The sequence below is a fragment of the Apus apus genome, chromosome 3 (assembly GCF_020740795.1).
Source record: "Apus apus isolate bApuApu2 chromosome 3, bApuApu2.pri.cur, whole genome shotgun sequence".
NCBI classification, from domain to species: domain Eukaryota; kingdom Metazoa; phylum Chordata; class Aves; order Apodiformes; family Apodidae; genus Apus; species Apus apus.
In genome coordinates, this window is record NC_067284.1 from 104,474,362 (window position 1) to 104,500,894 (window position 26,533).

Here is a 26,533-nt window from a genome sequence, read left to right on the forward strand (position 1 = left end):
CAGCTTTGAAATCCCTCCAGGGATGAAGACTCCACCACTGCCCTGGGCAGCCTGGGCCAGGGCCTGACAGCCCTTTAGGGGAAGAAATTGTTCCCAATATCCAATCTAAAAGGATGCTGTGTGAACTCCAAACTAGGATGAAAACCACGTTATTCTGTTTGCTCTGCCAGCCTGGAGACTGTGTATGAGAAGCTCTTTGGGGAAGGTGGAGGAGTCGCATCTGAAGCAGAACGATATGTGTTAGAGGATGTACTCAAGAGTGAACCCCATAACTGTAGTGGACTCTGGGGTGCAGAGTCTTGCAAAGCCACCTATCCACAGCCAACCATGTAAGTCATGCCATAGAAGGCCAAGATCACCTCAACCATGACATCAAATACAATAAATCTGAGTATTTGTGGAAGGTGTTCCTGTCTGTGTCAGGGGGGGTTGGCTCTAGGTGATCTTTAACGCCCCTTCCAACTCAGACCAGTCTGGGATTCTGTGATTCATTCTATGGAACAGAATTGGGACCAATAAGGAAGAAAAAGTAATTAGGGGCAGATTGAGCTGAGTAAACAAAGTGCTAAGGTAGAAATAGAAATAAACAAACAAACAAATAAATAAAATCATAATTAAAAAAAGAGGAAAGAGTTATGAAACCAGGTAAGGAACTCAGGACAATGGGGTCTTTCAGTGGTCAGAGGATGAATGCCTACAGATGTTGGTGACACTGATCTGGAGACCCAACTCATGTGATTGTCTTGAGCAACTCACTGGACTCTCCATCAGGGTTATGTCCAAAAGGCTTAGTGCAAGAGAGTACAAAGGCATTCACTTGCACCCTGGTATGACGAGTTGTGAGGAGAAAAGGATGGTGAAACTAACCCAGCAGTACTAGTTTAGGATTCAAAAGGCTGAAGAGTGCTACCTTCATTGTTGTGTTTAACCATAGAATGGTTTGGATTGGAAGGGACCTGAAAGTGATGTGCAAAAATCCAATCATAGTTTAGTAATGATGATTTGGTCACTAGTTAATTAGCTCGTTGTTCCTTCAAGTGATTTTTTAATTATTTTTTTTAGTAGGGTATTGCTTAACCAGAAGACATCATGGCCTTTTGAACATCTGCAGTACAAAGAGGGAAGGTCAGACCCTGCAGGAATGGTGTTATATCAGATACACGTGTGTCACAGGGTGAGAAAGCTCTCCTCCCACCACTGGTAGTGCCCAGATGTTCAAGGCTAGTGATGATACTGCAGCAACGTAGACCAGCCCATTTACAACTCCCAAACACCATCTGCCATGTCTTGGGAACATCCCCAAAGAAAGACTACCAAGGCAAACCTTGCAGAGGGAAAGACAAGTAACATTGGTTTATTATCTTGGGGATATTAATTTGTAGGATGCTTGGAAGGTAACTTCTCCACTTGATTTCCCACCAAAACTGAGGTTCCAGGCAGAATACAGTTCAGAACAGTGTAAAAGCTACAGAAACCCTGAGGGAACCAGCAGAGCATCAAGAGAGAAGTGGCTGGCAGGAATGATGCTTTGTTTCTAACGCAGCTGCCTTTCCCCTCTGCTGAACCCTCTTTGAACTCACCACAAAACAGGAAAATGTAATGGAATTAAATATTCATCAACAAGGACAGTCAGGGCTGAGGCCAAGTCCCAGCCTCCATCTCTTGATCTTGCGGGGAGGCAAAGTCAAGAAAGGAGGAGGGTCTCTCACTGCAACTACAGACAGAAAATGAAACGACAGCAACCATGAATCTACTTTATCCAGAGTAAGGCAGTAAAAAGAGACTTTAAATTATGTCTGGTCATTCCTGCAGGCCACTTTTAAGGGTGGATAGAAAATTTAGCCAAAGTTCTTTGCCAGAGAAAGGCTGGAAAAGTGAAAACAGAATGGAAAAATGGAAAACCTTCAGCATTTTTTATTTTTCAATCCTTTTATTTGGTGCATTATCATCACAGCTTGCTAATGTCCGTGTGCGTAATGCAGTCCTTGCCAGAGCAAAGGTGAGGGCCACTGCAGACCTTCCTCTTTGGTTGTCCATGATACCATCACCAGGTGGTACACACTGGCTCTCCTGCCTTTTCTCAGGGCCATCTCAGCAGCTCGGATCCACCTTAGTTCATCCCTGGGGTGACCGTGGTGGACCTTCCGTACCAAATACATACATGGGAATACGAACAGATAAATTCTGCCCAGGCTGGAGAGAGGCACAAGACTCGTTCCATCACATCCCGTGTGGAAAACTCACACAGGATTCTTTTTCTTTCCTTCCCTCTAAAATACCATTGGGTTGGTAGCCAGAGTACCCAACGTCTCAATTCAGCCTCAGGTCCAGCCTCAGTGTGTGGCTGATTCCCATCACCCCATGAACTGAATTTAGTCCCAAGCCTTGGGCACACTCAAGCCCACCAAGGGCTGTTCCTACCTGATGAAACATTAAGCCACACACTTGTCTTTGCAAAGTCCTTTTCAGTCCTTTTTCTCCATGTTTTCAGGAGAGCTTTCACCACCCAAATACTTGTTGAAGGTCTTCAAACCTCTACTGTTGGTTCAATTCTCTCAAAAGCAAAGAGGCAGATACAGGCATGGTGGCTTGGACCCTCCAGGATCTCCAGCATCAGTTTTTGCTCACTGCAAATTATTTCCAGCCCTCTGTTGCCAATATTTGAGGTGAAATGAAGAACATCCCAGGGTCCCTCATGGGGAGACGTGAGGCCGGAAAGTGCGTGGTCGAATCATCATAACCACCTTCCTCAGGGAGTAGTAGTCTGTGTCCTTCCACGAGTACCACACGATACCATCAGGCCCCAGGGCCTTGCGGTGTTTGATGGAGTATCGGCCGCCCTGTGATGCAGAGACAGAGGGATGGTCAGGCATGGGAAATGTATGGAAGCCTCAGCCAGATGGGAGTGTCGGAAAACTGATCCCTCTGGAGCACTGGAGCAAAGAGCTTAATGACAATGAGATGGAAAGAGCCACATCGAGCCAATGAAGATGGCATCTGTCTATCTCAGGGCCATGCCACAGGTTTCCACCACTTGGTCCCAAGCCCCACCCTGCAGAGGTGTCTCAACCCCCGTGTCTGGCCCATGGCACTGAAGAGGCTGGACTGCCTTGGTGCCGCCCAGCACTCCTTTTGTTCTCTCCCTGGAGACCAGAGGTTGGTCAAACCAGGAAAGATTGCTATGATGGTAAGACCAACAGCCTCCTCCCAACCATGGAGGAGTCTAATGTGCTAGTGTCTGCACCCTCATCCCTCCACCTTTCCCTGTAAAACACCTTACTGAGGTTGGACAAAAAGCAGTTTGCACCCTCATTCCTCCACCTTACCTTGTAGTACACCCCATTGAGGTTTGAGAAGAAGCACTGGTGGTACCACCAGCCTCCATGGGAAATCTCTGCACAGATGTTCCCCGAGTCAGGGGTGCTGAAGCTCCTCTTGTTGTGGTACCAGGCAAAGGAATCCTCCACAGTCCCGCTGAACCCATCCACGTGCAGACGGTACTCGTTTGCTTCGTCCTCAATGCTGTGAGCAACAAAGGTGGGACTGTTTAGTCTGGGGTGTCTGAGAGTCCTTTGCAACCTGGAAATTGCCTTCCTGGTGCAGACATCTACCAATCATTAAGCTGCTCCAGCCAGCCTCCCTGCTCTGACTCATCACTTACAAAAGCCAAAGATCACAGAATCACCTAATCCCAGACTGGTTTGGGTGGGAAGGGACCTTAAAGATCATCTAGTTCCAATCCCTGGCCATAAGCAGGGACACCTCCCACTAGATCAGGTTGCTCCAAGCCCCATCCAGCCTGGCCTTGAATGCTTCCAAGGATGGGGCCTACACAGCTTCTCTGGACATTTTCAACCAGTGTCTCTCCATCCTCATAGTGAAGACTTTCCTCCTAATGTCTAACCTAAATATCCCCTCTTCCAGTTTTAGGCCATCACCCCTGGTTCTCCTGCTCCATCCCTTGTAAAAAGTCCCTCCCCAGATTTCCTGTAGCTCCTTCAGGTGCTGGATGTTTTATTTTTTTCTTCTGTGGGACATGGATGATTTTGTCATGACTCAGGGCACTTGTCATAGGACTAAACCAGAGAGATGGTGACTCAAAACCCACAACAAAGGATGATGGCAGCTTTGGCATGACAACCCTCTAATTACACAGCGCTGCCTCCTCACCACCTAATGAGCACCCTGCTCTTCACCGAGCTAATTAGTAACCTTCCCCTGGGCTAGCAAAGGCTGAAGGTCACTGCCGTTGCACGTGATGCCTGATGACAAAAGTCAGGGTCTCCAGCACATGCTTGCTCCTGGAAGATGCTCCACTATATTTTCTGACTATGAGATTTTGGGGTTTTTTTTCCAGCCTTTTCAGCAGTTTTGGGGTCTACACGAGTGTTCATAAGGTGCAGTGCTCCCTTGGACATCCTCCCATGAAGGATTATTCCACAGTCACCCACAAAGCATTTCCAGTAGAGACAGGGAATGAGTTAGTCTCGGACAGTCTAGACAAACCTGGTCAACCCTGATTAAGAAAGGATGTGACTGATGTGGTCTGGATAAATAAAAAAACAGATGAGGGGGAGGGCTATAGATGCTGAAGGATGTTACATCATGCCCAGCAAGTAAAAGCCATCAGTAAAGAGGGTAAAAATCAAAACATGATGCTGGAGGACCTGCCCAGAAAGACCATGGGACTCAAAATGCTGTTTTTGACATAAACCTTAAACATTTTGGTGGAAAAAATACCCCTGGTAATATCTGGGGACTGTCCATTGGGTCCTACAGCTCTCTTTCCCTGGGGCTGTGGATGTTGGCCATGGCCAAAGGACACTGCATCTTCAAGAGCTCACACCCAGGCTTCTACCTGAGTAAAAAACTGGTGGTCAAATCCAGGTGGGGAAGAAAGGATAGACAGCCTGGGCCCAGTCTTCAAAGCTGTCTAGACAAAGTCAGCCTGACCTCAGTGGGATTCCCATGCCCGAAGTCTCCCAACATTGAACCAGTTGTGTCTATGAGAACCAGGGAAAGTCCTCCCAGTTTCTACCTGAAGGCCTGGTAGAAGGCATGCTTGTGCTTGCTGTTCCAGTCCTCCAGGTCGATGCGCAGAGAGTAGTCCCCTTGGCTTGTCATCTTGTGGATGTTCTCATTGCCCAGCCAGAACTCACCATTGAGGTCTCCAAAGCCCTCCTTGTACTCATTCCAGGTTCGGTTGAAATCGACTGAACCATCCTGACGCCTCTGGATAACTGTCCAGCCCCCACCTGGACAGAGAGAGAGAGAGAACACAAAATGGGAGTCTCCAGGAGCACCCAAGGAGTCCCAGACTGGTGTCACCTCTGAGGGTTTACCTGCAGCTCAGCAAGGTCTCCCTGTCATACCTCCTCCCACCAAGTGATAAAATACCGTGTTGGTTGCTGCACAGGGATAAAATGTGATGCCTGTCATAGCTCATGGAAAAGGCCTCCCACCATGTTGGTTCCTGATGGTGTTCCCCTGTTGACTGTCTCAGGTCTTAAGGTGGTTTTAAAGGAGAGGGACCCAGAAGTTTTCAGGATGCAAATGTTTTGAGATTGGAACAAACTAGAGATGCTGGAGTTTGGAGATTGTTATGTACTGTTCCTGCAGCACCACAGAGGCACACAAGCTCTCCCAGTATTGTCTCACTGTCTCCATCTGCTCTCCCATCTGTCCAAATCCCTCTCTCCTCTCTCACTTGCTTCCAATATTGTAAGCTAGGAGCAGGGCTGGGATAGGGACCATCTTTTTATTTGTTGTGTGTACAGCCTGTCGTTCTACAGTGTCCAAGACTGTGGGGCTGGTCATGCAAATAATAGCAATGACATAACCGAGACCAGAGTGTCTGAACAGCCTGGTTCTTAATGACTACATGCAACCCAAAGCTGCAATCACCTGCAGATCCTCCAATGGGTGAGATGTCTTCATGTGGGGAGCTGAGCCTCTTCCTCCAGCATGGGATGTGTGGATCATAGAACCAGAGAACGGTTTGGGGTGGAAGGGGCCTTAAAGATCATCTAGTTCCAAGACCCCTGTCATGGGCAGGGACATCTTCCACCAGACAACATCCATCAGGACTGGAGTAGATTCATGGGGCAAAGGACTGACCATTCACTGCCCCATTTCCCTAGTTATTGTCATTATTCTTCCAAAAGTAAAGGGTCACAAACTAATTTTGTCAGCAAATTGGCACCTTGGGATGACAGTAGTGCTCCACAAGGATATGTAGCAACACAGGTGTGGGAGGTCACCTGTTCCCTCATTTATACTCCAAAATATCTGTGGGAGAGGATCTACCTCTCCTCACTTCAATTTATGGTTGCCCACACATAGACTTCAACCACTTGGAGAAGCTACAGATACCCCCCAGTGACCAGCTGCGACTCCAGAAGGGCTTCTCCTTCCCTAAGCTGTGTGTCAAATTCACTAGTGTGTTGCAAACACATTGGGGGCATGAGGGCATCTCAAAGAGCACTGAATGCCTGTATTTAGGCAACGGAATCCCAACCATAATGTTTGGTTTGGAGTACTCATCCAACTTCCTCCTTTAGTCAGCAGGAAGGACAAGTCCTCTGTCCCTGGAGAAGAAACCTTCTGGAGATGTTCCTCTCATTGACTGTAAGATCACCTCAAAATAGCTCAGATGTAAGATACAACCCCCAGGTTAGACAAATCCCACCCCAAAGTCCTTTTTGAGGATGCTGTGGGGGCCTCCTGCAGTACCTTCAGTGTCCATCTCACACAGCACTTCAATGGGTGTCCCTCCCACCGAGGGCATGATGCTGTAGATCCCAGATCGCCGCAGCCCGTTGTAGTAGACAGAAGCACAGTCGATGGGGCAGTTCCTGCCGTGCCTCACCTCTGAGAGGGAAAGCAGAGGAAAGGTGGTGTTTAGACACAGAAATGATACAGGGTTTCCCAGGTTCTAATTCAGTTATATCTCACACCAAAAAACGTCTTCTCCATCAATAAAGAACAGGTTGGTTATCCAGCAATGGTCATTAGAGATAATAGTGGAAGGTTTTTCTTCTCCCTAACTGCTGCTGTGGGTTTTGCCTTACAAGGGAAGGACATCAAAATAATTCTGGACAATCTAAAGATCTTTTTAACTGGGATAAAGATGCTTTTTACTTGGATAAATATTTTTTTTAACTAGGATGAGGGGTAATGGTATTAGACTGAAGGAAGGGAGGTTGAGATGAGATCTGAGGAAGAAATTCTTTGCTGTGAGGGTGGTGAGAGCCTGTCCCAGGTTGCCCAGAGCAGCTGTGGCTGCCCCATCCCTGGCAGTGTTCAAGGCCAGGTTGGTTGGGGCTTGGAGCAACCTGGTCTGGTGGGAGGTGTCCCTGCCCATGGCAGGGGGTTGGAACTAGATGGTCTTTAAGGTCCCTTCCAACCCAAACCAGTCTGGGATTCTATATGTCAGGTGGGACTTCTCTGGCCTGGCACCAGCCATCTGTACTTCAGACAGACAGTTCATCCTGGTTTTACATGAGAAAGGAGGGAAGAGCCATTCTCCCTGTCTCCCTCCATCACCTACCAAAGGAGCTCAGCTGAGCTGATTGCACAGAGCTGCACAGTGACATCTGAGATGTCCTCTGGCTGGCTTTCAGCTGTCCTGTGTAGATCCTGTCTTGTGTCTGCCAGGCTTATATGGATGTCTTGGATACTCCAGCATACTCCAGATGGCACTGGGTGTCAACTGAACTGAGAACCTAGTCATAGCAGAGGAAAGAGTGCATGGAACTGCTCTAGGTCCATGCACTGTTTGCCTCACTATCTTAAATATCCAGCTCATGTGGGGACATGCTTATGTAGACACCCAACACGAGCATCTCCATCTGTGACCTGAGCCTCCCTGATGGGATGAATCCTGTCTTCAGAAGGGAAGGCACAAAGGCAGCTCCCCTTCCTTTTACACACCCAGCTAGACCAGCCTGAAGAACAGCGTGGCCTCCAAACCAGATTGGGATCACTGGGAGGACCCGGAACCCAAGGAAGGGAGGGAGCAGAATGCGTGCATGGGAGATTGCCTTTCCAGGAGGTAAAGAGATAGGATGAGACCATGGGACTGGTAGATAATGAAAGCTCCTTGTGGATGGGAAAGTGAATCCTGGAGGGAATGATGGATGAAGAGTTGCAACACCCCAGCCCACCAACTGGAGACTGTGGTGGCCAGGAGGTCTGCCACTTGAGACTGGTGATGGACTGGGGACATGCTTTGTGGTTGACATCAACTGGCTGTGCTGCTGCAGGGGAGCACATGGGAGAAACCAGTTGTGTGTAGGAAGCAGAGATCAAGGAGAAGCAATCCAGACCCAGTAGCATGTGGAATAGTAGGCAGAGCCTGAGCCCACCTTAAGTTAATCAATGGAAAGTGCTGCATCAACCAGCTGCACTTGGGCTGACATTCTCCAGGCCAGAGAAGTCACCATCCTGGTTACGTCAAGTTACTGAAATATATCCCATCTCTGGCTTGCAGGTGGTGGTCATGGGTGTAGACATCAATTCTGACATTCTAGTTTTGCACAGAGCATGTCTTGCTCAGGGCTCAGAGACACCTGGAAGCAGGTACCAGTGGAGATGTTTATGCTACCTCTGCCACAACATGGATGGTCAAAAGAGCTTTAAACAAGTGCAGTGGAAATGACCTGGACTAGTTTGCTCAAGGGAAAAGTCACCTTGATATGTCACCAGCTCATATCAGACCAAGGATGGTAGGTGAAAGCCATTAGCAGTTCAGTATCTGCTTGGGTCATCCCATCCACCCCACTCCTTGAAGGAGAAGACAGACACTGGCTTTGAAGTCCCTCAACCACTGTTCACCATAGGCTGGGAGACTACTCAGAAGTATTGCTTCATCCTTCTCCAGTGTTCCTCCTGGACATCTGCTGCTGGAGACGGGACTTAGGGCACAGGTATCAAACTGGCACATCTTGTCTTGTCTTCTGGAAGACCACCACCCCCTTGCCGTAGACCCAGAGGCTCGAACAAGCTGCAAAACCAGCTCAGTTTCCCCTTCAGCACTCCAAGGTTGAACTTTGCAGATCCTGACTATGGTAGGCCCTGGTCAAAATGTTCTTTGGCAGAAAATGGTTCAAACTGAAGCTCAAGTTCTTTAATGAAAAGTTCCTGTATTTGCTAAAAGCCAAAAAAAAAACATTCCAGGGACTAACGAGGAAAACAACCAAAAAACTTGGCAAAAATTTAAAAGCATTTGTTAAAAAAGAGCATGTGGGAAAGAACAAAAAATAATTGTTTTTCAAAGTCGAAGAGTTTCACTAAAGCCCAAATTTCATGCTGTGAATTCTTGAAGAAAAAAAAATAATCTTGTGGGGGTTGGTGGTGTTTTTGTTTGTTTGTTTATTTGTTTTTAAGGAAAAAACAGTTCCTGGAGCTGGGAGGAAGGTTCATGCAGTCAATGGCAGGTGGGGTCATGGTGGGAGCAGTGCCAACCTGCTTGTCAGAGCCTGAGCTGATCCCTGGGAGCATCTCACAGCATCCACGGACAGAAAGCAGCCACCAATGGACAGTGCCCCTCTCTTAGGTGGCATGGAAGCCATCTCCAGAGGTGTCCATTGCTTGGAGGAGACCTCCTGCCTGCCTCAGAAAGGCAGGCTGGGTGAGATGAGACTCCTAGCCAATGCAAAGGGGTTTCCCACACCCTTGTTCTACAACGCCCATCAAGAGAAGCTCTAAGGGCAAAGCGTCCCCTCCCAGTTGGCCCCAGCCTCTCCCCGTCACCTGGAGGGTGCATCTCCTCCTGCAGCCTCATCTCAGCGGGGCCCAGGCAGGGTGGGTTTCTCCATGCCCAGTCAGCCAGGACAGAGATGTTGTTGATCTGGGCCTGCATGTCGTAGAGCAGTGTGGCCTGGATGTGCTGCAGGGTGCTGGCCTCGCTGGACCGGTGCTCCAGGTCCTGCACCCGCTGGCTCAGGCTGTGGTTCCGGACCGCGGCGTCCTCGTGCTGCGGGCAGAGGGACAGGTGGGGTGGGGAGGGGGGAGCATGCCAGGAGCCTGCCATGGACCCTGGGCCATGACCCTGAGAGACCTCCCGGGGAGGGGAGCAAAAAGGCAGAGGAGCACCCCACGGAGACCAAGGACCCCAAGGACGGGCCCCGCGCCGTCACCCTGCACCAGCTCCCAGCCTGTCACGGCAGCCACAGGCAGTGAATTCTGTGACTGAAAACGGGAATTTGGGGCAAACTCAACTGGATATTCCCAGACTGAGAGAGTTGGAGTTGTTCAGCCTGGAGAAGAGAAGGCTCTGGGGAGACCTTAGAGCACCTTCCAGGACCTGAAGGGGCTACAGGAAAGCTGGGGAGGGACTTTTGACAGAGCCATGGAGTGGTGGGATGAGGGGGAACGGTTTCAAGTTGCAAGAGGGGAGATTGAGATGAGATCTGAGGAAGAAATTCTTTGCTGTGTGGGTGGTGAGACACTGGCCCAGGTTGCCCAGAGCAGCTCTGGCTGCCCCATCCCTGGGAATGTTCAAGGCTGGCTTGGATGGGGCTTGGAGCAAGACAGTCTAGTGGGAAGTTTCTCTGCCCATGGCAGGGGGTTTGGTCTGGATGATCTTTAAGGTTCCTTCCAACCCAAACCATTCTATGATTTCATGACTCTAGGCTCTGGTGTAGGCAGGGCAAGAGCAGGAGAAGCATGTAGGCTTCCCCTCCAAACACCCTCCCGTCTGAAACCCACAGCATCATGAATGTGGCCTCTAGGTATTTAGTGACCTTTGTTGGGTTTTCCTTCCAAAAAGTTGTTCAAGCTCCCCTTGAACCATGTAATATTTTATAACACTAGGAGCTCTACAGCTTATCGACACGTTGTGTGATACCCACCTCTTTGGGCAACAGCTGGTGTCCTGCAAACAGCAATGACTATGCTATCTGCAAGGAGAGGGTGTGATACAGATCCCAGGCCCCTTTATGGCCTTTTTGAAGCTTCTTTTTAGGACAAACAGTCTCTGATCCTATGTAAAACTATACTGGCTGGAGAGGGCCACAGTTTCTAGCAAGTGATGGCCACCCTAAGCCCCACCATCATGCACTGAACATGCCTCAGACACAATCACCGCAGCCACCCTCTTGTTCAGTGTTCCCTGTCCATTAGATGGCAGAGCAGACCTTAAACAGCACCTCCAAAATCCTACAGCAGCCTGGGAACCCCCTTCTCCATTCTCTGGGCAATGCAAAATCTCTCCATCCTGCTTCCCAATCCCTCCCGAGGGTCAGGCAATCCCAGACCCAATCTGTGGTGGAGAAGTGCTCCTTCTTCACCAGCACTGCTCTTCCTTTTCCCCTGCTGGGGTCACCTCTTCCTCCATCACCCTCTTAGTGTCACTGCCCTGAGCTCAGAAGCCACCCTAAGACCCCAAAAATAAATGAGTGTATTTTCTCACCTCAGCATCAGGGGCAAATCTGAATTTTCAAGCACCTGTCTGAGAGTACAACTCATTAAATATCCCTGAGGACACAGAGATCTGGCCATTCACTCATCACCACCTGGAAAACCCTAGTGGTGCTTCTGAAGGTTGAGGATTTCCTTCAGCTGGAAGGGTTTTGCATGCCTGGAGTATATTTTCTTCCCTTCCAGCTGGTCCTGGGACCTGGGTGACAGCTCAGTCCCTATTCCTGACTGGGCAGGCCTCAGCTTCCTGTTTCCAGGAGATGGCATCATCACTGCTGAGTTATTGCACCAACTACAAGAAGGGCAATGAGGGGCTGGAGCGTGTCCAGAGAAGGGCAAGGGAGCTGGGGAATGGTCTGGAGCACAAGCATGATGAGGAGCAGCTGAAGGAACTGGGGGTGTTCAGCCTGGGGAAAAGGAGGCTGAGGGGAGACCTTCTCACTCTACAGCTGCCTGAAAGGAGGTTGGAGCCAGGAGGGGTTGGTCTCTTCTCCCAAGGAAAAAGTGATAGGACAGGAGCAAACAGCCTCAAGTTGTGCCAGACGAGGTTTAGATTGGATATTGGGAACAATTTCTTCCTGGAAAGGGTTGTCAGGCCCTGGCCCAGGCTGCCCAGGGCAGGGGTGGAGTCCCCATCCCTGGAGGGGTTTCAAAGACATGCAGATGTGGTGCTGAGGGACATGGTTTAGTGGTGGCTTTCACAGTGTTAACAGTTGGATGCAATGATCTTGAAAGCCTTTTCCAAGCTAAACAATTCCATGATTCTATGACAATTACTATTAGCAGCTCTGTAGTCTTCCCAGTGCTGCCTGAGTGTTGCTCACATGGCCCTGCTCAAAGCCCATCAAACCTGCCCATATCCCAAAATCCAGAGCAGCTGGAGTGGCAGAGGCAGCAAAGTGGGAATTATGGTGTGCAACAAAACGGGGCTTTCCGTCTCAGGCCTGCAGTGTCTCCAGCTCTACCATAAATCACCCTTTCCCCCAAACTGCTCCATGAGCTGTGACTGATCCAGGCTTCCTCTAGCTCCCTTCACCCCCGCATCAGCTCTCCCAGTAAACCCTGTGATGTTTTCTTCCAGACAGGTCCCTCCTCCACAGCTGAGGCCTTTTTAATCCTGCTGCTGTTTAAAACCAGTGCAGCCAGACCTTGGTGCCTTGATTCTGCTCCAAAAGGGGTTCCCTAAAAGGCACTGGAAGGAGGGAAGTCAACCTGGCTGACCCAGTTGTGCCAGGGGACGGTTAGGTTGGATAATAGGAACAATTTCTTCCTGGAAAGGACTGTCAGGCCCTGGCCCAGGCTGCCCAGGGCAGGGGTGGAGTCCCCATCCCTGGAGGGATTTCAAAGCTGTGTAGCTGTGGTGCTGAGGGACATGGTTTAGTGGTGGCCTTGGCAGTGTTGAGTTAAGGTTGGACTTGATGATTGTAAAGGTGTTTTCCAACCAAAATTATTCTGTGGTTCTATGGATTTGTGTGTTCCCATTAGCCCAAGAGGAGCTGTGACCTGGAAGAACCTGCTGCTCTCCCTCAGTTCCAAAAGGGATGCTTAACTCAGAGATGTCTCTGCTTGGACAGACAAGCCCACACTGAGCTCCTGAAGAAATAAATGACACCAAACCTCAGAGAGACCAACCAACAGCAGTCAGAGGGTGATTTATGAAGGTGGGTTAACGGAGCAACACCTCCTTGGTGGGAGGAACAGAGGTGGAGGAGACCTACCCAGGCTGACACATCAGGGAATTTGGCAGTGCCATTCTGGGGAGATGCAAGGAGGGCAAGAGGTAAGCAGCTTCCCAGACTGAGACAAGCATTGGAAAGTGGCCAGACCAAGGCAGTGGGAAAACTCCATATGGGAGAGTCCTGAAGCCAGTGGGGAGCTGAGGCAATGTTCCCTTTCTGAGTGTAGCAGTATCTTGGTGACACAGATGTTGCTGGCACTGTCCTCCAGGTGTGAACCACTTGCAGATCATAGAATCCCTGACTGATTTGGGTTGGAACGGACCTCCAAGATCATCTAGTTACAAATCCCTGCCATGGGCAGGGACACCTCCCATATGACCAGCCTGGCCTAGGTAGGATGTGGGATCTGGCTGCTCTGGGACACCTGGATGCACTCTGTGTCCCTCTGCTCTACTTGTAGGGTAAGAAGCCCAGCACCACTCCACAGCAGACACAACTCTTTCAGAACTGCTCACCTGGGCTCCCACTGAGGAGAAATGAGTTCTCCAAACTTTTGCAGCCCAAAAAACAACCGTGTCCTGGGCTGCATCCCCAGCAGTGGGATCTGCAGGGCCAGGGAGGGGATTGTCCCCCTCTGCTCTGCTCTGGTGAGACCCCCTGCAGTGCTGGGTCCAGTGCTGGGGTCCCCAACACAAGAAGGACATGGAGCTGTTGGAGTGAGTCCAGAGGCCACAGAGGTGATGCAAGGGCTGGAGCAGCTCTGCTCTGGAGACAGGCTGAGAGAGTTGGGGTTGTTGAGCCTGGAGAAGAGAAGGCTCTGGGGAGACCTTAGAGCACCTTCCAGGACCTTAAGGGGCTACAGGAAAGCTGGGGAGGGACTTTCGACAAGGACACAGAGTGATGGGATGAGCGGGAATGGTTTCAAGCTGCAAGAGGGGAGACTGAGATGAGATCTGAGGAAGAAAGTCTTTGCTGTGAGGGTGGTGAGACACTGGCCCAGGTTGCCCAGAGCAGCTGTGGTTGCCCCATCCCTGGCAGTGTTGAAGGCCAGGTTGGATGGGGCTTGGAGCAAGCTGGTCTAGTGGGAGGTGTCCCTGCCCATGGCAAGGAGTTGGGACTAGCCCCTTCCAACCCAAATCATTCTGGGATTCTATGAATCCCACCCTTTGATGCTGCTCTAGAACCATTCCTGTCCACCAGCTTTTGCCCAGCTGCCAGGCATAGGCTGGAGTGCCAGAGTATGGTGTGAGAGCATCCACACCCTGTCTAAGGATGATTCAGTACAACAAAACCCAGCAAGGAGCAGGGGAAGTGATAGCAAAACAAAGCAGTGACATAGGAGTCACCAGGCAGGTGATAAGGGAGTCAAAATTGGAGACCAGAGGCTTCAGCCACTGCCAATGGGCCACTAGGGGACCTGCTGGGGCACGGCCTTGGAGAGGGTCCATCAACCCTGCAGCAGATAAGAAGGGGGAAAAATGATTAAGGGCTTGTGGGACTGTGTGAGACTAATTATGGGATGCTCAGGGAAAAGGCTAAGGGTGGGGAGAGAAGTGGGCAGGGTGGATGTGGTAGTGGGTGAGTGTAGGAAAATGGAGAGATGGGCGAGTTAAAAAGGGCTGGACTTGTCTAACCAGCTGCCAGCCAGCAGCCTTGTCCCACTGAATGAACACAGAATCATAGAATCAGATAATCATTTTGGTTAAAACAGACTTAGGATTATTGAGTCCAACCATTACCCCAGCACTGCCAAGGCCACCACTAAACCATGTCCCTCAGCACCACAGCTACATGGCTTTGACATTCCCCCAGGGATGGGGACTCCACCACTGCCCTGGGCAGCCTGGGCCAGGGCCTGGCAACCTTGTCCAGGAAGAAGTTGTTCCCAATAATCAATCTAAACCTCCCCTGGCCCAACTTGAGGCCATTTCCTCTTGTCCCATAGTTTGTTCCTTAGGAGAAGAGACCGACCCCCCCAGCTCCAATCTCCTTTCAGGCAGTTGCAGAGAGCGAGAAGGTTTCCCCTCAGCCTCCTTTTCTCCAGGCTGAACACCCCCAGTTCCCTCAGCTGCTCCTCATCACACTTGTGCTCCAGACCCTTCCCCAGCTCCTTTGCCCTTCTCTGGACAAGCTCCAACCCCTCAATGTCCTTCTTGTCATGAGGGGCCCAAAACTGACCCCAGGAATTGAGGTGCAGCTTCACCATGTGTTTACGTGCAAATACATGTAGATGTGTGTGCTTGTCTCTATACATGTGTATGTTTATGAGCAGGTGTCTGTGCATATATGAGAGGTCCAAACACCAGCAGCTGGAACGACCTGGGGTTTTTTTATTTACCAAGTTAATTTAATTGTGTGTGTAACTGCCTAGCAAACTTCAAGCTGAACCAGCTGGTGAACAGGAGCAGACCAGAAGAGTGAGAAGTTTCAAGATATGAGCATTGGTGTTAGGGGGACAGGGGGCCTGTGCTCCACGTTTAATTCCCTCTCCTGAACACATAGAGTCCTGTCCTGTCTGTCTGCTCAGGTCTCTCTACAGCCACCACCGGGCAACCCACATCTCTAGAGGAAGGGTTGTTCTCCTCCCTCTTCCCTCTGATCCTGCACAACTGCCAGAGACCAGACGCTTTGTCTTTGGATGAGTCATTTCTGAGCCTGGAAATGAAGGATGGATTAAGAGCACGAAGACTGCAGGGAAAATATTTAGCACATGACCATCCATCTCCCTTCTTGGTCCTGAGCTGGAGAGGTCAGTGGAGGAGCTGCAGCTCCAGGTAGCACAGAAGTAGGTTTTGGGGCCAACGCAAAGAGCTGGGACTGAGGATGGAAAGATTAAACAGTCCCTAAGGGATAAAATATCACCAGGGGATGGATGTGGGCAGTCTGAAAACCAAAGACTTATGGGGTCCTGAGCCAGTGCGGTAGTAGTTGCTGAGGTTCCATGGAAATCCCAGCTCATGGTCAGAACGACACCATATGCTTCACCCAGTGTCCTCCCTCACAACTACCGGGAGCTGGAAGGGACTGCAGGGAGGGACCGCGGGGCCCGCGGGGAGGGGTTCTGCCCTTTACCTGGAGCTCAAGGATTTTGATGCGGTGCCGGTGGTTCCTCAGCTCTTCATGCAGCTCTGAAATCAGTTCCCTCAGCTCCAGCACCTGCTGCTTGCGCTCCTCGTTCTCGTGAAGCCAGTAGGACACCTCGTCGGTGCACCGGAACATGTCCGGGCAGCGCTGCTCGTCCCCCTGCGGCAACGTGGCCACGATCTTGCAGCGGCCGTTGGGCAGCACCTGGTTGCTGTACTCCCCACACTGGATCAGGCCTGTGTCCTTCTGGGGACCTTCGTGGTCTTGGTAGGCTGCAGGCAGGGATTTCTGCAGTGAGAGGCTGGTCAGGGTGGCTGTGAGGAGGATGGATAGCCAAGCCAGCCTGGTGCTGAGATGGACCTCCATCAGGCAAGTCCCCGGGGGTGAATCCACGTGTCTCATCATGGGAGGAAATCCCCAGGGCATAACACTGCTTTTTGTCCTGAGAGCTAGAGGGTGAGGTGGCAACTATATGGGAGCAGAGCATTAGTAGAGATCCCAGAGCTTCCACCAAGGGTGTCACTGCAGGCAAGGAACATGCCTGTCCCAATGGAGCATCCTGCCCAGCATCACCCCGTGCCCACCAAGCTGGGATCAGCTCTGGTGGGAGCTCCTCTTCTCTCCCGGACAGGCTCCACCAGCTCTGTGGGCTGAGTTTCCACTTCTACAGAGCTGCTGGTTGGCTTGGATGATGTAGAGGTCTGGCTAGAGGTGGTCAGCCCATTGGGCAGGGCTTTCTGTCCTAGTAGGACTGTGCACAGGAAGGAGTTGTCTCCCTCCGATGGGGCATCCCACTACACCATCACTCCCTGAAATGGGAATCAGAGCAAGAAGACAGATGATGGAGAAAGGATGAGCAACCAACCCTCCCCACCATGCTGCCCACCAGCAGCAAGCTGACAGGTTCCCCCACCTTCCCTGGCCCCCTCCAGCCACCCCCAGGACCCAGGGACACATGGCACAGATTTGGGGCTCTTTCCATGTCCCTGTACATGACTCTTTCTTGGCAGATGTCACTAAAAATGGAGTTACCAAGTGAATGGTGACCACCTGGGAAGACCATATATGGGAAGACCAGCCCACCCTTTGGGCAGGGTTAGACCACCAAACCATTCCAAGGGGAGTCTAGATGGACCCTGGCTGTGGGCTGGTTGTCCCAAGCAGGCTCAGGTCCGATGGGTGATGGAGGGTTGGTAGCCTGGCCACCATCTGGGCAAGACAAACAAGCAACTCGTAGGGAAATTGGAACTAGATGATCTCTAAGGTTCCTTCCACCAAAACCAGTCTGTGTTTCTATGAACTTGGTCCCTTTTGTACACAAAAATTGGGATCCCCTTGTAGCCAGAGCTGCCCCCTGATCCCTGCCTGACACTGGGGATCCTCACCACAGCATCATTCTCCCAAGGTTTCTCCCAATGAAAACCCATTCTAGTGAGGATGAGGAACTGAGAGGGACACTGCAGCTCCCCAGCAGCACCCCAGCTCCCAGCAAGTAGCACCCCAGCTCCCAACATACCTTCAAAATTCCTGCTTGGGCTCTCTGGTAGTGAGAGCAGACGGCAGCAAGCACCAACTGGCTGTGGAGAGTGGGGTGTGATTTAGGGGACACTAAATGCTTATTCTCCCTGATCCTATCATTGCACTATAAATAGGGGCACGGGAGCTGCTGGTCTCAGAAGAAGCACAGAAGGGAGGAGCGTGGATCCCAGAGTGACCTTATCAGAGCACAGGGGATTAAACCAGTGTCTTGACAGGAGGACGTGGCTTCCCCTAGCCTAGAAACCTCCTTTCCCACCCCAGGGATGAGTTTCAGGGAGAGAGCAGGGTCAGTCAGCTGCTCTATCCCAGCAGTTTTGTGGACAGAACTTCCCAACCTGGCCATGGACATGAGGTCCAGGCAGAGTGTAGACATCATTTATATTCTAAATTTTTTATTTTATACATCATATTTCATATTTTATATTTTATAATTCATTTTTTTTTAATTTTATTTATTTATTTATTTTAATTATCCCAGGGCTTCCTCTTCACTTTCACAAGGTGGCACTGGCCCAGGCTGCCCAGAGATGTCTCATCCCTGGAAGTGTTAAAGGCCGGGTTGGATGGGGCTTGGAGCAACCTGGTGTAGTGGCAGATGTCCCTGTCCGTGGGAGTTGGGACTGGATGATCTTTAAGGTCCCTTCCAACCCAAACCAGTCTGGGATTCCATGATTCTATTATTATTTTATACCTAATAATTGATTATTTGTGTTAGTGGTGGGAGCTAATTCAGATCACTGCAAACCTATGAGGTTGGGGTAGGTAGAGTTGAGCTTTCTTCCAGGAAATCAAGGCAGGGGCGGAGATGGAGAGTTAACCTGGAAGTCCCTTCACTCCATTGGGCAGGAAGAAGAAATCTAAAAGTATTGGGTTTTTTTACATTTCTCCCTCAAAGAGAGACCACACCAGAACTGGTGGGTTGTCTGCACACTCAGGGTGTGTGAACTGTTGAAGGCTGGCCACAGGCTTCTGGAGTAGAAGAGAGGCTGCAGCACCTGGCCATTGGTGGTGAGGACCTGGTCTCCACCAAAAAGTACAATGGGGAGCTGATGGAGTGTGATTTGGGATGGAGTGGGAAGAGCAGGAGTTGCATGCCCAGGGAAATGTGTATTCCTGCATTTGAATCATCAAATCACAGAATGGCTTGGGTGAGAAGGGACCTTTCAAGGCCATCTAGTCCAACCCCCTGCAGTGAGTGAGCAGTCACACCTTCAACTAGATCAGGTTGCTCGGAGCCCCTTCCAACCTGACCTGGAATGTTTCCAGGGATGGGGCATCTCCCATCTCTCTGGGCAACCTGGGCCAGCATCTCACCACCCTCAGTGTAAACAAAAAATTACTTCCTTTGATCTCCTAAATCTCCCCTTTTTTATTTTAAAACCATCACCCCTGGTTCTATCATTTGGGAGGAAGCAGAAAACGACGTGTCTGTGGCAAGAGAGGATGGTGGTGGCACAGGCTTCATGGTGCACATTGGAGAGATAGATGTTCAAAAGCAGCTGCTCCCAGCAGGGTGGTGTAATCTGCACCTCTGACTTTGGAAAGAGTTGTCCAAGGGTTACCTGCAGCTCAGTGCTGGCTTCAATTAATCCCAGACCACTGTAGAGGTTGGAGCTGTTGTGCCCACCAGGAAGAAGGACACTAAAGATGAGCAGACCAAACACTGAGCACTCAACCTTGAGTCTTTCAGAACTGTTATCTCTATTAGCATCACCCAGGCTCTCTAATTGAATCCTCCCCCCTTCCCCTCTCCCCTCCTCACTAAATGCTCCCTGGACAACTCAGACATCGATGGAAGGCAGAAGAAATGGCCACCCTTTGTCTCCCTGAAGAGGCAGCTTTGCATCCAGCCCCTTTGGGGCAGCTGGTGGCCAGCTGCTGGAGGAGACCATTGTCACATCTGCCTTTGTTGAAGGATCAGCCTTGAGCTCAAGGGCCACTCGAGGGGTGGTTGAACAACATGTACCTTTGCCTTGTCCGTGTGGTGCTCAGCGCTTGTCTCCGCCTCTGACGCGAATGATCCGGATGAGGATTGTTGGTTTGGGTGTTCTTTGTTGTTTGTTGTTTGTTTTGTTTTTCCTCCAAGAATAAGGGGCAAAAGAAAATGAAAGGGAAAGGGGCTGGAGGCGGGGAGGTCAGATCCATTTAGGAGCCCAAACATTTAGAGGCAGAGTGCCTCCTGAGTGGTTGCACAAAGGGCCTGGCTGTACCTGGCTCCATCCCTCCTCTCCCCCGTCAGCTCCAGCCATGAAAAGGAGGAACCAGAACTGTAGAGCCTCAGTGAAAGATGGGGATAATGGATTTCATTATAGACAGGCAAGTTAAATGTCTGTCCACTCGTGTGCAATAAAGAAAAGATGGTCTTTATCTAATCGCCCTGGAGGAGCTCTTGGCTGGGATTCAAGAGCGAGATGTTCCCTTTGGTCCCCTGCCCCTATCTCTTTCCTATACCACCCCATAAAGAGCCAGTTATAGGGTACAATTCATCTTACAGCCATGCTGGTGTCTACCACTACATCCTTTTTCATTCCACTGCCCATGGGGTGGCTCAGAACAAGCCTGGAGAGCAAATGTCTCCGTCCGACCCGAGGAACAACTCTTGTGGTGGTGGAATGGTGTTGGTGCAGCACTGGGATCCAGATGAAAGAGAAGTGTCAGCACCAAAAGGTCTTCATGTCCACCATATCCAAATGGACCACATCTCTTCCCTACACTGACCTTTTTCTGGCTCCCCTTGCTGCCAGCCACATTTTGCCATCCTGTGCCCATGGTGTCCCTTCACATGGCACTTCTCTTGTTGTCCCTCACGGCAGAGTTTTGTAGGCTAATCTCAGGGTTGTTCTCCCCAGGCTGGCTGCCTGCTTGGCTGGCACAGCTCCTGCCAGCTCCAGGGGGTAGGCTTCAGCCTTTTTTTTCCTCTCCCAGAAGTGGCTGTGGAAGCAAAGCAGGGCCACACTTGAAAAAAAAGGCAAGGACGGTTTGGCTGGAGGCAACATGCACCTGAAATTGTGATTTTCGGAGCAACCCAGGCTCCTGCTCCAGCAAGATGAGGTGTCCTCAGGAGGTCCTCCTGGGTGGGGGGAGCTGCGGTGATCTGCTTCATGCCTGGGTTGGTTGCTCTCCATTCATTAGTGTGTGTGAGTTTGGGGCAAGCTCTGCTCACACGGGTAGCTTGAGCAAGTCAAGGGTGGGCTGGTGAGACAACTGGGCTTTCAGTCATTCTGTCTAACCCCAGAGCTAAACCCAGATTTCCTCCTTCCCAGGGGAAGAGAGACTAGATCTGCTGGGCTGGATCCAGCGTTGAGGAAGTCAGGGCACAGCATGGCCCAACCAGGGGTGTTATGCAAGCTGTGTCCTCCCTTTATCTCATGCAGAACCACAGTGGGGGCCACGGGTAGTGCAGGACAGCCCTGTCCCTGGAGGTCAGAGGTCCTCCAAAGGACACTCACCAGGCAATATGGGAAACCTCCTGGAAGACCAGTGAGGTTCAGTGTGTCTCCAAACCACCCGAGCAAATGTTTGCCAGAGGAACTCCCCTTCTCAAGGCAGTTCCTCTGTTTTTGGAGGACATCTGAGTTGGTTTGAGTATCTGCTTTGCGGGAATCAGTCTGGAAATATCATCTGGAAACTATTTTAAGAGAAGAAAGGCCAACAGCCGACAGTTTTATGCAATAAGGAAATCTCAGGTTTCAGCTCTCATTCCACTAGCCCAGGGCCTCCTCTTTGGTTTTGCAAGGTGAGACACTGGCCCGAATTGCCCAGAGAAACTTTGGTTGCCCCATGCCTGAGGTGTTGAAGGCCAGGCTGGATGGGGCTTGGAGCAACCTGGCCTAGAGGAAGGTGTTCCTGCCCACGGCAGGGAGTTGGAACTAGATGAGCTTTAAGGTCCCTTCCAACCCAAATCAGGCTGGGATTCTGTGATTCTGTGAAGCTGAAGAAAGGAGGAGCATGGGACATGGCTGAATGTCATCGAGGATGGAGAAGGCTCTGGGTGCAGTGCTCCTCCCACAGGACCCCAAAATTAATCTGGAGCTTTGGATGGCGGGAGTTGAGTCCCTGCTGGGCTCCTAAACCCTGCCCAAAGCCGCTCTCCCCCTAAGACGTTTTAATCCCTCTTAGGGGCACGGGCAATAATCAGGGATTTGTCTCTGGGTGTGCAATTGCTCGTGTGTGTGTGTGTACAACATGTGTGTGTGTCTGCAGGTACAAAAAGAAGAGAAAGGCAGCGTGAATGAGTAAAGAAATTGTTAAATTGGACAATTTTAGGCACCTGAACCAACCTCTCCTATTGCCCAGAGGATGGTGAGGCCCAAAGCTTGAATCCTGGTGGTGATCCAACAATCTGTTCCTCTGGATGTCTCCTGGGTCCCTGTTCATGTCCTGCCCAGGGGATTCATCCTCATCCCATTTCACCAAATGTGAGATGAAGATGGTCCGGATGAAGCCAGGTCCTCAGCACAGCTCCCTACCCCACCAGCTGATCCCGGGCAGGAGCAGAGGTGGGTGGTGAGCCCAGGAGACCTGGGAGACCTGCTTGAACAGAGGACAGGTCAACAGTCTGCGAAGCAATGCAGGAAATCTGTCCCGAGAGAACAGGGACTGCCTCAGCACCCAAAGGCACACGGCTGTGCTGGAGGGATATGCAGGTCCTAGGACAGACCTACAGAGGCCTCACAAGGTTTTTGCAAGCCCCAGAGCACCTCTCACCCCTGTGACACTGATGTCTACAGCCTGGTGGGATGTCTGCCCACATCCCACAGGATTTGAGCACAGCCGTGACATTCGCACCTGGCCCTGGAACTCATTCACACCCAGGTGTGACCTGTTCTCCAGATTAAAATGGAAAGGCCAGGAATCATGTGGCTAATGAGCCAGTTCACCCATGGACATCTCACCCCAACACGCAGCCCTGCTGGGAAAGGGCTGCACTTCCTGAGCATGTGGCTCTGCTGGGGATAAGGTCAGGAGAGGGATGAGCAGGAACAGTTTGAAGCTGCAAGAGGGGAGCTTGAGATGAGATCTGAGAAAGAAATTCTTTGCTGTGAGGGTGGTGAGACACTGGCCCAGGTTGCCCAGAGCAGCTGTGGCTGCCCTATCCCTGGCAGTGTTGAAGACCAGGCTGGATGGGGTTTAGAGCAATCTGGTCTAGTGGGAGGTGTCCCTGGTTACTGCAGGGGGTTGGAACTAGATGGTCTTTAAGGTCTCTTCCAACCCAAACCAGTCTGGCATTCCATCATAGAATTGCAGAATCACTTAGGTTGGAAAAGACCTTTCAGATCATCAAGTCCAGCCACTAACCCAACCCTACCCAGTCCAGCACTAAGCCATATTCCCAAGCACCACATCTAGATGACTTTTAAACACATCCAGGGGTAGTGACTCAACCACCTCCCTGGGCAGCGTGATTCTATCAAGCCACTAGATCTCATTCAAAGCATCCCTGAAGTGAGGTCTCCAGAGCTGAGCAGTTTGCTGGAGCAGTGCTCTGGGGTCATGACTTTCTGTTGACCATGCTCAGAGCAGGAGCTAATGGATTTTAAACTAAAAAAGCAGAGATTCAGACTAGAGAGAAGGAAGAAATTGTTTACACTGATGGTGGTGAGACACTGGACCAGGTTGTTCAGAGCGGTGGGAGATGCCTCATCCCTGGAAACATTCTAAGTCAGGTTGGATGGGACTCTGAGCAACTTGATCTTGTTGAAGAAATCCCTGGTCACTGCAGGGGGTTGGATTAGATGACCTTTAAAGGTTCTTTCCCACCCAAAACATCTGGTGGTCCTATGCTGGTCTTCCACTTTGATTACATGGTCCTGGATTATCTTCAGCTCTCTTCTGCTAAGGGAGAAGAAAGAAGTTCCTTCTAATGGTATTTTCTCCCTGATGAAGGGTCCTTTTCTTGTTGTCTTGGTTCCCCACCACTTCTGTTCATCTGCCTGGGAGCTGCTGAATCCACCAATCATTTGAAAACTGGACTCTGCTTGGAGTAAGTTCTGTCATAAAACATAACTGTCCTGCTGTTACACCAGGAGCAGTCCTGTGCTGGGAGGGGGAACTGGGAACTACAGCACCCCAGTTTCAGGGATGGCACTTCTGCACACTCTTGAGATGCTGGAGCACCAGTGCCTTTGGGAGATGCTGTGTTCCCCAGCACTGGGAGGTGGATGATGAGCTATGGCTGTGGTTGTCTCCAGAAGGGAAGTTGGAAAGCACCAGCTGTGAAAATGGAGAGTGTGGAGGCATCGGGCATGGCCTTCAGAGGATGCTTCATCTCAAGAACTCAACTCAACGAGGTTTCCTAAATAGATTTCCCATCTTATGAACATAAACAGCTCAGAGCGGCCTAATGAAGACAAAAGAGCCTTTAAAGTGGGAATCATGGCTCCAGTTTGGGCCATAAAATCTCTCAGAATAGCTCTCTGTCATGGAAAAATATTGCGGGTTGGAGGAATCTGTCAGGGAGGATGGAGGCAGCTGACGCAGTTCAGAAAGTCACAGAGTCATAGAATGATTTGCGTTGGAAGGGACCTTAAAGATCATAGAGTTCCAACCTCCTGCCATGGGCAGGGGCACCTCCCACTAGACCAGGATGCTCCAAGCCCCATCCAACCTGGCCTTCCACACTTCCAGGGGTGGGGCAGGCACAGCCGCTCTGGGCAATCTGGGCCAGGGTCTCACCACCCTCACAGCAAAGAATTTCTTCCTCAGATCTCATCTCAATCTCCCTTCTTGCAGCTTGAAACCATTTCCCCTTGTCCCGTCACTCCCTGCCCTTGTCAAAAGCCCCTCCCCAGCTTTCCTGTAGCCCCTTCAGGTCCTGGAAGCTGCTCTAAGGAGCATCCCTGGAGCCTTCTCTTCTCCAGGCTGTACAACCCCAAGTCTCTCAGCCTGTCTCCAGAGCAGAGCTGCGCCAGCCCTTGGGTCATCTCCATGGCTTCCTGTGGACTCGTACCAACAGTTTCATGTCCCCCTTATGTTGGGGACTCCAACTGTTTTCCATATGGGCCATGGGAGGGATGCTCACAGACCAGGTCCAGCTCTTGCTTGAGTCTGGACCAGACAAATATCACTGTTCGGTGCTCAGGGGGGATGATCCAGCCTTCAAGGTCCATGTTGGCATTCCATCCTGAGGATGCTATTAAACCTCCTTGGCTCTCCTGTCACACCCAGCTCCCTTCCAAGGTGCCACCCGTGTTACAGAGGACAGAACATCCGTCTTGCTTGCCCATGAAAGGAAGTCCACAGTGAGTGAAGGAACCTCCTGGAAGCCACTGAAGCCCTTACATATAATGTAGCCAATGTCAACCCCATAGAAAACATGAGTCTTGATGGGCTTCAGGCCACTGGACAATGGAGAAAACAGCTCAAAGCTGGTCCAGGTCAAGTGGAGATGGGTTTGATGGGCACATAAAAGGAGTGGTGAGCCTGCTCAAGCCACATAAACCCCTCCAAGATCTAGAAAAGCCACCCCCAGGCTGGAAAACCTTCTCCCACTACTTTTGCACCCAAAACTGGTAGCTGCAGGACATAGAGATGCCCACTGCCTGGACAGACAAGCCACTGCTGTGCCAAGAAGTGGTTTTTTTTTAAACCAAATCCCCTTTTATCCCACAGAAAGACAACCCCAAATCCTCAGCACCCCGTGGAGCACGAAGCCCTCCCACGCCTGAGCCTGAGGAGGGACAGACGCTCCGGTCCGGTAAAAATCAACCCCTTGCCGAGCCCACTAAACCCACCAAATCATGGCTGCTGGCTGGTACCCGTGGTGAAGGACTTTCCATCCCACCCCTCACTCCCCCCTCCCTCCCCCCTCCCCTTCCCAGCTCCAAAGTTGCCGACGCAATTAGCAGCAGGGTCCGGAAAACTTTTCCCGGCTGCGGTTCGCCAAGGAGATGCTAATCCCTCCATCCGCCCCGGAGCGATGCCCATCGCTTGCTCATCTTTTGTTCTCTACCTGGAACCGTCCTCCTTGTCCCCCTCCTCCCAATCCTCCCCCCCCCCCTTCCCCTTTTTTCCCTCTGGCAGATTCGATGGTCGGGGGTGGGGGGTGGGGGTTTGGGGGGCGGGATATAAGAAGCCGCTGGGACCGGGACCGAGTAGCAAACGCTCTCCCGGGAGCGCGGGGACCCAGGGCGGGCGGCACCGGTCGGGATCCCATCCCAACCCACAGGTAAGCCCCCAAAAACTAGCGAGGTGGGCCCATGGGTCTCCCCCATCCTTCTTTTGGGGGAGGGGGGGGGCTTGTTGCTGGGTTTTTTTGGTTGTTTTTTTTTGGGGGGTGGTGAGAGGGGCGATGCACAGGGGGGAAAAAAAATTAGCCGGAAAAAAAAGGCAAAAAATAGGGATGATGGGGACCAGCGGCTGCCTGGGGGGGACACTCCGGGGTGGATGGTGAGGTTCCAGGGAAAGGGAGGGGCAGTAAAAAAAGCCCCCTCTCTCCCCGCCTCCAGCTTCTCCATCCTCTCGCCTCCGTTTATTGCACTTTTTCTGCGTGACTGGGGGTTAATGTGTCACAGAGCTGCCACCCGCTGCCCCCCCGAGACCCTCCGCCCTGCTGCCCTGGGGGGTCCCGGGTGGCGACACCCCCAAATTCAGGCAGAAGACCGAAACACAACCTTTTATGTTTCAATTTGGTCTCGGTGTTTCATCCCCGTTTCTGAACCACTTTTTGCTGTCACAACCATCAGGAGCTTTTTCTTCCAAAGTAATGCCCCCCTCCCCCTCCCCCCATCCAGGCTCATCCCGGTGGCTCCTGCCCCAGAGGGAAGGGTCAGTTCTCGGCTCCAGCCCCGCGTTTTGGGTCGAAAATAGCT

General features: G+C 51.2%; 1 protein-coding gene across 1 annotated transcript; it reads right to left on the reverse strand.

Moving 5' to 3' along the window:
* Nucleotides 1-2,474: 2,474 nt before the first annotated feature.
* Nucleotides 2,475-16,586, reverse strand: LOC127382909 (angiopoietin-related protein 7-like). The gene is made up of 6 exons (XM_051615060.1): nt 16,173-16,586; nt 9,754-9,976; nt 6,733-6,870; nt 5,039-5,255; nt 3,327-3,522; nt 2,475-2,840 (listed from the first exon to the last, which is right to left on the reverse strand). The coding sequence occupies exons 1-6, from the start codon at nt 16,584-16,586 to the stop codon at nt 2,694-2,696; spliced, it is 1,335 nt and encodes a 444-aa protein (XP_051471020.1). The 3' UTR covers nt 2,475-2,693.
* Between the last annotated feature and the right edge of the window lie 9,947 nt (nt 16,587-26,533).